Source organism: Mytilus edulis, chromosome 8 (assembly GCF_963676685.1).
Source record: "Mytilus edulis chromosome 8, xbMytEdul2.2, whole genome shotgun sequence".
NCBI lineage: Eukaryota > Metazoa > Mollusca > Bivalvia > Mytilida > Mytilidae > Mytilus > Mytilus edulis.
This window is the reverse complement of record NC_092351.1, coordinates 54,949,423-54,961,800: the sequence shown is the minus strand read 5'-3', so window position 1 is coordinate 54,961,800 and position 12,378 is coordinate 54,949,423. Positions and strand designations below refer to the sequence as shown.

The following is a 12,378-nucleotide window of genomic DNA, read 5'->3' as shown; positions in this document are numbered from 1 at the left end:
AGCCCCGTAATAGGCCGTTTCCCCAGTTTTTCACCATTTTTTTTATCGCTAGTTTCCGATTTTTGAACATAGCTCCCTTCAATACCTTGCGCAATAAAAGCGCCTGTTTCTCCTCTACAAAACCTATATAGTCAGACCCCGTGAAACCTATCCTTATTTTCTCTAGAAGCCCTAGCATAGGCCGACCCACCTGTTTTTTTGCAATTTTTTTTCAAATTTGGAGCGCTAGTTTCAGATTTTTTAACATTACGCCCTTCAATACCTTGCGCAATAGAAGCGGCTGTTTCTCCTTTACAATACCTACATAGTCAAACCCCGTGACACCCTTCATTTTTTTTCTCTAGAAGCCCTGTAATAGGCCGACACCCCCCTGTTTTTTCACAAATTTTTTTCAAACTTTGAGCGCTAGTTTTTGATTTTTGAACATAGCACCCTTCAATACCTTGCGCAATAGAAGCGCATATTTCTCCTCTACGAGACATATATAGTCATAACCCGTGACACCCCTCATTATATTTCTCTAGAAGCCATGGAATAAGCCGACTCCCAATGTTTATTACAATTTTTTTTTTATTATGAGCGCTAGTTTCAGATTTTTGAACATAGCGCCCTTCAATACCTTGTGCAAAAGAAGCACCTAGTTCCCTTCTAAAAGACCTTTATAGTCATACCCCGTGACACCCGTCATTTTTTTTCTCTAGAAGCCCTGTAATAGGCCGACCCCCCCCTGTTTTTCACAATTTTTTTTCAAACTTTGAGCGTTAGTTTCAGAATTTTTAACATATCACCCTTCAATACCTTGTACAAAAGAAGCACCTGTTTCTGCTCTACAAGACCTTTATAGTCATACCCCGTGACACTGCTCATTTTTTTTCTCTAAAAGCCTTGTAATAGGCCGACCCCCGGTTTTTCACAATTTTTTTTCAGATTTTTGAATATAGCGCCCTTCAATACCTTGCGCAAAAGAAGCGCCTGTTTCTCCTCTACAAAACCTATATAGTCATACCCATTGATACCTCTCATTATCTTTCTCTAGATAACCTAGAATAGGTCGACCCCCTGTTTTTTACCATTTTTTTTCAAATTTTGAGCTCTAGTTTCAGATTTTTTAACATAGCGCCCTTCAATAACTTGCGCAAAAGAAACACCTGTTTCTCCTCTACAAGACCTTTATAGTCATACCCCGTGACACTGCTCATTTTTTTTTCTCTAAAAGCCTTGTAATAGGCCGACCCCCGGTTTTTCACAATTTTTTTTCAGATTTTTGAATATAGCGCCCTTCAATACCTTGCGCAAAAGAAGCGCCTGTTTCTCCTCTACAAAACCTATATAGTCATACCCAGTGATACCTCTCATTATCTTTCTCTAGAAGCCCTGGAATAGGCCGACCCCCCCTGTATTTTACCAATTTTTTTTAAATTTTGAGCTCTAGTTTAAGATTTTTAAACATCACGACCTTCGATACCTTGCGCAATAGAAGCGCCTGTTTCTCCTTTACAATACCTATATAGTCAAACCCCGTGACACCCCTCATTTTTTTCTCTAGAAGCCCTGTAATAGGCCGACTCCCCTGTTTTTCACCATTTTTTTTAGCGCTAGTTTCAGATTTTTTAACATAGCGCTCTTCAATACCTTGCGCAATAAAAGCGCCTGTTTCTCCTCTACAAAACTTATATAGTCAGACCCTGTGAAACCTCTCCTTATTTTCTCTAGAAGCCCTAGCACAGGCCGACCCACCTGTTTTTTTACAATTTTTTTTTTAATTTTGAGCGCTTGTTTCAGATTTTATAACATTACGCCCTTCAATACCTTGCGCAAATAGAAGCGGCTGTTTCTCCTTTACAATACCTATATAGTCATACCCCGTGACACCCCTCATTTTTTTTCTCTAGAAGCCCTGTAATAGGCCGACCCCCCTGTTTTTCACAATTTTTTTTTCAAACTTTGAGCGTTAGTTTCAGAATTTTGGACATATCACCCTTCAATACATTGTACAAAAGAAGCACCCGTTTCTCCTCTACAAGACGTATATAGTCATACCCTGTGACACTGCTCATTTTTTTCTCTAGAAGCCCTGAAAAAGACCGACCCCCCTGTTTTTCACAAATTTTTTTTACACTTTGAGCGCTAGTTTTAGATTTTTGATCATAGCACCCTTCAATATCTTGCGCAATAGAAGCACCTGTTTTTCTTCTACAAGACATATATAGTCATAACCCGTGACACCCCTCATTATATTTCTCTAGAAGCCCTGGAATAGGTCGATCCTGCTTGTTTTTTACCATTTATTTTTTAATTTTGAGCTCTAGTTTCAGATTTTTGAACATAGCGCCCGTCAATACCTTGCGCAATAGAAGCGCATGTTTCTCCTCTACAATATTTAAATAGTCAAACCCCGTGACACCCCTCATTTTTTTTCTTTAGAAGCCCTGTATTATGCTGACCCCCCTGTTTTTCACCATTTTTTTCAAATTTTGAGCGCTAGATTCAGATTTTTGAACATAGCGCCCTTTAATACCTTACGCAAAAGAAGCGCCTGTTTTTCCTCTACAAAATCTATATAGTTATACCCAGTGATACCTCTCATTATCTTTCTCTAGATACCCTAGAATAGGTCGACCCCCCTGTTTTTTACCATTTTTTTTTTTAAATTTTGAGCTCTAGTTTCAAATATTTAAACATCACGACCTTCGATACCTTGCGCAATAGAATCGTCTGTTTCTCCTTTACAATACCTTTATAGTCAAACCCCGTGGCACCCCTCATTTTTTTCTCTAGAAGCCCTGTAAAAGGCCGACCCCCCTGTTTTTCACCATTTTTTTTAGCGCTAGTTTCCGATTTTGGAACATAGCGCCCTTCAATACCTTGCGCAATAAAAGCGCCTGTTTCTCCTCTACAAAACCTTTATAGTCAGAACCCGTGAAACCTCTCCTTATTTTCTCAAGAAGCCCTAGCATTGGCCGACCCACCTGTTTTTTTACAAATTTTTTTCAAATTTTGGGCGCTAGTTTCAAATTTTTTTACATTACGCCCTTCAATACCTTGCGCAACAGAAGCGGCTGTTTCTCCTTTACAATACCTATATAGTCAAACTCCGTGACACCCCTCATTTTTTTCTCTAGAAGCCCTGTAATAGGCCGACCCCCCTGTTTTTCACATTTTTTTTTCAAACTTTGAGCGCTAGTTTTAGATTTTTGAACATAGCGCCCTTCAATACCTTGCTCAAAAGAAGCGCCTATTTCTCCTCTACGAGATATATATAGTCATAACCCGTGACACCCCTCATTATAATTCTCTAGAAGCTCTGGAATAGGCCAACCCCCCATGTTTATTACCATTTTTTTTTTCAAATTTTGCGCGCTAGTTTCAGATTTTTGAACATAGCGCCCTTCAATACCTTGCGCAAAAGAAGCGCCTGTTTCTCCTCTACAAAACATATATAGTCAAACCCGTGATACCTCTTATTAATTTCTCTAGAAGCCCTGGAATAGGATGACCCCCTCCCTGTTTTTTACCAATTTTTTTTCAAATTTTGAGCTCTAGTTTCAGATTTCAATACCTTGTGCAAAAGAAGCACATATTTCTTCTCTAAAAGACCTATATAGTCATACCTCGTGACACCCCTCATTTTGTTCCTCTAGAAGCCCTGTAATAGGCAGACCCCCTGTTTTTCACAATTTTTTTTCAAACTTTGAGCGATAGTATTAGAATTTTGAACATAGCACCCTTCAATACCTTGTACAAAAGAAGCACCTGTTTCTCCTCTACAAGACCTATATAGTCATACCCCGTGACACTGCTAATTTTTTTCTCTAGAAGCCCTGTAATAGGCCGACCCCCCTGTTTTCACAACTTTTTTTTACACTTTGAGCGCTAGTTTCAGAATTTTGAGCAAAGCACCCTTCAATACCTTGCGCAATAGAAGCGCCTGTTTTTCTTCTACAAGACATATATAGTCATAACCCGTGACACCCCTCATTATTTTCCCCTAAAAGCCCTGGAATAGGCCGACCCCCTTGTTTTTTACCAATTTTTTTTAGATTTTGAGCTCTAGTTTCAGATTTTTTAACATAACGCCCTTCAATACCTTGCGCAATAAAAGCGTCTGTTTCTCCTCCACAAAACCTATAAATTCATACTCCATGACACCCCTCATTATCTTTCTTTAGAAGCCCTGGAATAGGCCGACCCCCCTATTTTCAACATTTTTTTTCAAATTTGAGCGCTAGTTTCAGATTTTTGAACATAGCGCCCTTCAAAACCTTGCGCAATAGAAGCGCCTGTTTCTCCTCTACAATACCTATCTAGTCAAACCCCGTGACACCTCTCCTTATTTTCTCTAGAGGCCCTGGAATAGGCCGCCCCCCTATTTTTCACCATTTTTTTTCAAATTTTGTGCGCTAGTTTCAGATTTTTGAACAAAGCGCCCTTCAATACCTTGCGCAATAGAAGCGCCTGTTTCTCCACTACAAGACTTATATAATCAAACCCCTTGATATCTATCATGTTTTGTCTCTAAAAGCCCGGGAATAGGCTGACCCCAATGTTATTCACCATTTTTTCAAATTTTGAGCGCTAGTTTCAGAGTTTTGAACATAGCGCCCTTCAATACCTTGCGCAATATAAGCGTCTGTTTCTCCTCTACAAAACCTTTATAGTCATACCCCGTGACACCTCTCCTTATTTTCTCTAGAAGCCCTGGAATAGGCCGACCCGCCTGTTTTTAACCATTTGTTTTCAAACTTTCAGCGCTAGTTTCAGATTTTTGAACATAGCACCCTTCAATTTCTTGCTCAATAGAAGCGCCTGTTTCTCCACTACACGACCTATATAATCAAACCCTTGATATCTATCATCTTTTGTCTCTAGAAGCCCTGGAATAGGCCGACTCCACTGTTAATCACCATTTTTTCAAATTTTGAGCGCTAGATTCAGAGTTTTGAACATAGCACCCTTCAATACCTTGCGCAATAGAAGCGTTTGTTTCTCCTCTACAATACCTATATAGTCATACCCCGTGACACCTCTCCTTATTTTCTCTAGAAACCTTGGAATTGGCCGACCCCCCCCCCCCCTGTTTTTTAACCATTTTTTTCAAATTTTGAGCGCTAGTTTCAGATTTTTGAACATAGCGCCCTTCAAAATCTTGCGCAATAGAAGCGCCTGTTTCTCCTCTACAATACCTATATAGTCATACCCCGTGACACCTCTCTTTATTTTCTCTAGAAGCCCTGGAATAGGCCGACCCCCTGTTTTTAACCATTTGTTTTCAAACTTTGAGCGCTAGTTTCAGATTTTTGAACATAGCGCCCTTCAATACCTTGCGCAATAGAAGCGCCTGTTTCCCCTCTACAAGACCTAAATAGTCATACCTTGTGACACCCTCATTAATTTTCTCTAGAAGCCCTGGAGTAGGCCGACTCCCCCTGTTTTTTACCATTTTTTTCAAATTTTGAGCGCTAGTTTCAGATTTTTGAACAAAGCACTTTTCAATACCTTGCGCAATAGAAGTGCCTGTTTCTCCTCTACAAGACCTATATAATCTTTCCCCTTGTCACCCCTCATTATCTTTCTCTAGAAGCCCTGGAATAGGCCGACCCCCTGTTTTTCACAAATTTTTTTTCAAATTTGAGCGCTAGTTTCAGATTTTTGAACATAGCGCCCTTCAATACCTTGCTCAATAGAGGCACATTTTCTCCTCTACAATACCTATATAGTCTTATCCCGTGAGGCCCCTCATTACTTTTCTCTAGAAGCCCTGGAATAGGCCGACCCTCCCGTTTTTTATAAAACAAAAATCAAATTTTGAGCGCTAGTTTCAGATTTTTGAACATAGCACCCTACAATATCTTGCGCAATAGAAGCGCCTGTTTCTCTTCTACAAAACTTATATAGTCATACACCGTGACATCCCTCATTTTCTTTCTTTAGAAGCCCTGGAATAGGCTGACCCCCTGTTTTTCACCAATTTTTTTTCAAATTTTAGTTTTAGTTTCAGATTTTTGAACAAAGCACCATACAATATCTTGCGCAATAGAAGCGCCTGTTTCTCCTCTACAAGACCTTTATAGTCATACCCCGTGACACCCCTCATTATTTTCTCTAGATAACCTAAAATAGGTCGACCCCCCACCCTATTTTTTACCATTTTTTTCAAATTTTTAGCGCTAGTTTCAGATTTTTTAACAAAGCACCATTCAATACCTTTCGCAATAGAACGCCCGTTTCTCCTCTACAAGACCTATAGAGTCATACCCCGTGACACCCCTCATTATCTTTCTTTAGAAGCCCTGGAATAGGGTGACCCCACTGTTTTTCACCATTTTTTTCAAATTTAAGTTTTAGTTTCAGATTTTTGAACATAGAGCCCTTCAAAACCTTGCGCAATAGAAGCGCCTGTTTCGCTTTTACAAAATCTATATATAGTCATACCCCGTGACACCCCTCATTATTTTCTCTAGAAGCCCTTGAATAGGCCAACCCCCTGCAGTTTTTCACCATTTTTTTCAAATTTGAGCGTTAGTTTCAGATTTTTGAACATAGCACCCTTCAATACCTTGCGCAATAGAAGCGCCTGTTTCTCCTCTACAAAACCTATATAGTCATACCCCGTGACACCCCTCATTATTTTTCTCTAGATACCCTAAAATAGGTCGACCCCCCCCCCCCCCCCCCTGTTTTTTACCATTTTTTTCAAATTTTGAGCGCTAGTTTCAGATTTTGGAACAAAGCACCCTTCAATACCATGCGCAATACAAGCGCCTGTTTCTCCTCTACAAGACCTATATAGTTATACCCCTTGACACCCATTATTATTTTTCTCTAGAAGCCCTGGAATAGGCCGACCCCCCTATTTTTTACCATTTTTATTAAAATTTGACCGCTATTTTCAGTTTTTTGAACATAGCACCCTTCAATACCTTGCGCAATAAAAGCGCCTGTGTCTCCTCTACAAGACCTATATAGTCATGCCTGTGTCTCCTCTACAAAACCTGTAACGTCATACCCCGTGACACCTCTCTTTATTTTTATCTAGAAGCCCTGGAATAGGTCGAACTGTTTTACCATTGTTTTTCACATTTTGAGCGCTAGTTTAAGATTTTTGAACATACCACCCTTCAAAACCTTGCCCAATAGAAGCGCCTGTTTCTCCTCTACAAGACCTATATAGTCATACCCCTTGACACCCCTCATTATTCTTCTCTAGAAGCCCTGGAATAGGCCGACCCCCCTGTTTTTTTCCATATTTTCCTAATTTTGAGCGCTGGTTTCAGATTTTTTAACATAGCACGCACCCTTGAATACCTAGCGCAATAGAAGCGCCTGTTTCTCCTCTACAAGGCCTATATAGTCATACCCTGTGACAACCCTCATTATTTTTCTCTAGAAGGCCTGGAAGAGGGCCAACACCATGTTTGCAAGTGGGTATGTTAGTTTAATTAAACAATGACATCACAGGTGCGATATTTTACAGGGTTGGAATACTTTTGCAAACGTTCTCAATTGAAGTATGTGCATTGGTGGTCCTACATCTATTAAAATACAAAGCCAAATAACTCTATTTACATCTTCTATTTGAATAACGATTTTACTGACAACTGTCATATATATGTATATTATCATTTTGTACAAATTATAATTTGTACAAAACAATTGAACAAATTATAGTTTGTATTTTCACTTTGTACAAATTGTAATTTGTACAAGCACTTTTTGTACAATTTATAACAATTCATAATTTGTACAAAGTCAAAATACAATTTATAATTGTACAATTTTTTTTGTACAAATTATGATTTGTACAAAATGATAACTGGTACACAACATATACAATCATACACTATAAATTAAAAGCGAATGATGTATAGCCTACTAAATAAACTCATCATAGATACCAGGAATTAACGTGTAAATAGCTATATAAGCAAATGAGTCATTAGGAATAGCCAAAAGTAATCTTTTCAATTGAGATAATCGGTTTTATTTTTAAAGAGAGTTGAACAATACCAAAGGGACATTTATTAGTCGAAAATAAAACAAATAAACTGACAACACCATTGCAGAACCAGAACAGGCAAACATTAGTACACACAACACAACATAGAACTAAAGACTGAGCAACATAAACCTCAGCAACACGGGGTGATCTCAGGTGCTCCGGAAGGGTAAACAGACCCTTCGCTATATGTTGAACCAGTCGTGTTGCAGAAACTATTTATCAACAGAGAATTTGAATGAAAAGGTTTCTTATAGATGATGTGACTACCGCAGCAACGATTATTATGTTGATGGTAGCATCAGGGACTTACAATCCACTACCATGGACAGCGAAATCGATCCAATTTTAAAATACTAGTAATGAAGACAACACTAAGTTTCATTTGTATTTTTCAATTTTTTTCTAAGATATTTCGCAAGATTTACATGTTACATAATGAAGCATTACATTACGTTAGTTATTAAATTATTAAGTAACGACAGTGTATGACTTAAGAATTATTGGTTGTGACTCGATTATTGCGTTGCATCACGGTGCGGAGCTGTTAGGTTCAATGAATATACACACAATCTTGAAATAATTACTTATCACATATAGATTTTGATTAGTTGCTTTAGGATGATGCTGAGATACAACTATTGGCTTTAATGGGATAAAGAATTACAGACTTTCTCGTCTCAGGATAAAACGTTTTATAGCGGAAAATTAACTATGCGTATTTCAGTTCCGACTAACTGTCATTAATTATTGCTCGTCTTAGTATGCATATATTGTGCACTACAATTCAATATTGAAATATCAATTATCTATACGTGTTTACTTGCTTTGTTACTCTCCAATATGCACGATTTGGTTTTGCTAAACAATATTCCTATACAATGTTTACAAAAATGGAGTATCTGTATTTTATAACTTCTGCCAATCTAGGCACACCATAAGACATGTAAGAGTCGTGTCTATTCGTAACTGTTTTAATTTTCAACCATTAAATTTTCAAATACTAAATCAACAAACAAATGCACACATACTAGTTACCTTAAAGTAGATGGAACTAGGCAGTTCGCGGCTTTTTAGAAAGCTTAAACTTGTATAAGTAATTTTCAAACTATGCCCAGCGTCAAATCTGAAATCTGTGTACCTTGACGTCATGCAACTGAAATGTGTACCTCGCTGTTTACATGTTTGCAAATCCTTGTCCCTTTTACAAGGTGGTCTTTGTAGTAATATGAAAGCATAAAGCAGGGTAACACGTGTAGATATACCTGGAAATACAAGAATCAATTTAGAATAGATACAAATTATCAACAAGGATCATTTCTACTTTCCCTCATGCGGTTGTCAAACGTGGGAAAAATTTAAGGTTTTTAGTAGAATTCTCAGCGGGAAAAGGCAATTTTTTTAAGTGGTTTCTCTTTTATTGTGGTTGCCCTGGGTGTCTTTATCTTGGATTTTTAAATATATCAAATACCAATCGGTCTATTTCTTAAATTAGACATGCAAATTTCGAGAGTAGCTATACTTGACATGCCAATATAGAAAGTTATGTGGGTTTTTTTCACAACTGACGGCTGTATTTCACAAAATAACCCGAATATTAAGAGTGATTCCGGGTTTTCTTTGCAATTTGACCTTATTTTTATTTCTTATCTGAAACATATTTCATATTTTTTTTTTTAATTTCGCATATGTTATCTTTAAATGTTATGGTTTAGTTTACTCTGTATTACACTTAATTAGGTTTTTCATGTATAATGTATACACAATCTAACAATTTTGCACTATTACCTGTAGTTTGCAATTTTTATTTATACCCCCATCTACCTTAACGATTTATTTAGAGCCGGGTTAGTCTGTGTTTACAACATATTGTGTTCTCAACATGAAATTATGTTTGTATTCGCAGATGCCGTTTTCTGTTTTATTTGCGATTTGTGGATTCATTGGTCACACTATTGGGTTTACTTGTGATGAAACTGTCAGCCACTGCTTTACATCTATTAATATCAGTTCAACATATACAATGCAGGATAAAAATGGTGTTCGAGTGTATGCAAAGGATCGTCAATTATACTCGCATGAAGGCCCGGTTCCAACAGGTGACATCATATCTGCTGACGGTTGGAATCTAACTAGAATGCTCATCACTGCCAATGGAACCATGCCAGGTCCGCCTATTTTTATGTATCAAAATCAAACTATCACGGTACTTGTTCATAACAATCTGGTCAACGAATCTGTTACTATTCACTGGCACGGCATTGATCAGCTTGAACATCCAGCCATGGATGGTGTTGCTTATGTTACACAATGTCCAATATTGCCTGGTCAATTTTTTAATTACACATTCAAGCCTCGTTTTGGAGGAACCTACTGGTACCACTCTCACTTAGGCATCCAAAGAGATATGGGCCTATATGGAGCATTCATTGTAATTCGTAAAAGGGACTACTTTCGAAAACCATCTATGAATCAACATATTATTCAAATTCAAGAATGGAACCATCAGTATGATGCAAATGAATTACTTAATATCAATCCACTTCCTGAACCTCATTCGATATTGATCAACGGACGAGGACAGTTCAAAGGTATTCTTGCACCCATTGAAACATTCAACGTTACAAAAGGCGAGCGATATTTGTTTAGGCTGATTGGGGTCGGTTCGCATAGTACCTTATTATTTTCGATTCCCGGTTTAAAACTGAAAGTGTTTGAAACTGACGGATTTGAGGTTGTGCCGACTGTGGTTGATAAAATAATCATATTTCCTGCGGAGCGTTATGACTTTGAACTCGAATTGAATAATGTTAAAGATAAAATGTACAATATTACGGTTAGTGTTCTGTCGTCTCCAAATCTAACAATTGGAAATGATATTGGTCTTGGATTTCTTAATGTTGCTAATGGTAATTCTACTTCTTCCGTTATCATTTCTAATGGTAATGGACTTATAGTACTAAATTGCCCGTTTCAAACCTACCCAAACAAGAAGGACTTTACTTGCATCCTCGTGTCTGACTTGGAGTCTACAACACATCTTAATAACGATGCTTTTAGTGACGAACATATACCAAAAACAAATGAAAAGTTATTACGTTTCCTGAATTTTGGTTTTCCCGAGGGTAATTCATCCGTAAACGGACGCATTTATCATTCACCAACAGTAGCACCCCTAACACAACCGTCTGAAACGGATACCAATTGTGGTAATTGTGGTGATGAAAAAACCTGTAAATGTAGCTATTCAATATCATTATCATCTGGATCTGAAGTCATAATGGTTCTAATGACTCTTGGTGAAGGAGCAACAATTTCACATCCTGTACACATGCATGGTCACACGTTTGAAGTTCTTAAAATGGTAATTCCTAAAGTTACAAATAATGACCAGTTTGTATTTACAGAGGATATAAAATGCAGTGAAACATTCAATAATAGTCAAAGCCAGTGTAACAACGCAAAATGGAGAAACGAATCATGGAATGATTACAAAAATATACCTGGAATTAAATTGACTAATCCCGTAAGAAAAGATACTATTGTAGTACCATATGGAGGCTATGTGATTATTAGAATAGATGCCAGGAACCCAGGAGTATGGTTCTTGCACTGTCACATTGATAAACATATGATCGAAGGAATGGCGGTCATGCTGAATGAATCTTTTGAACATCAACACAAATATGTACCAGAAGGCCTTCCAAAATGTAACAGTCGTTTGGAGTCAAATTCGGGAGTAGTCAATAATGCGACAGGTTCTATACGTATGCTATCATTATAATATTAAAACTTATTATAACCCTGTTCGGTCACCGTAAACGCTTAATTCGATTTTGTTTGCTTATGTAAAAAATATACATCTCACTCTTATAAGCGGTAAGATTGCAATCTAATATGAGAACATTTATATCGTCAATCAAGTATAGGATCTAAATGTAATACATGTAATAGCAAACGGTAGCATTCATACTACACGAGATGAGCATTTTTACAACAAATGTTTCGTCATCAATGTTCCAGACATATAACCAAATTCATAAACGGATTTAGAGCTTTCAATAATGTTGAAAAATTCATTTATAAAAAAACAAACTTTTTTTAGTATTTGCACAGAAAAAACATCTATAAAACAATGTGAGTATTATCATACCAATATCGAAATTCTGAACAACTGCTCTGTTGATACACTGAGCGACTAACATAACACCAGCGTTGATTTCGGTCTATATTAAGTATAATTAAAAGCTACGGCACACAAATTTATGCAAAAAAGCACTTCGACAATGATGCTGAAGGCCAAATAAATAAAATCCAACCGTTCCAAAAAAGATTCGACGTGCGACATGTAAAATTAACTTGAAAAAAACACAATTCATAAA

The 12,378-nt window shown here is 37.4% G+C and overlaps 1 protein-coding gene across 2 annotated transcripts in view; it reads left to right on the top strand.

Moving 5' to 3' along the window:
* Nucleotides 1-12,378, top strand: part of LOC139485904 (uncharacterized) — a 46,140-nt gene that overhangs the window by 9,946 nt on the left and 23,816 nt on the right. For both annotated transcript variants that reach the window (XM_071270566.1, XM_071270565.1), the window contains exon 2: nt 9,903-11,763. In XM_071270566.1, coding sequence (XP_071126667.1) covers nt 9,903-11,763 — 1,861 coding nt within the window. The remainder of the gene's footprint in view (nt 1-9,902; nt 11,764-12,378) is intronic.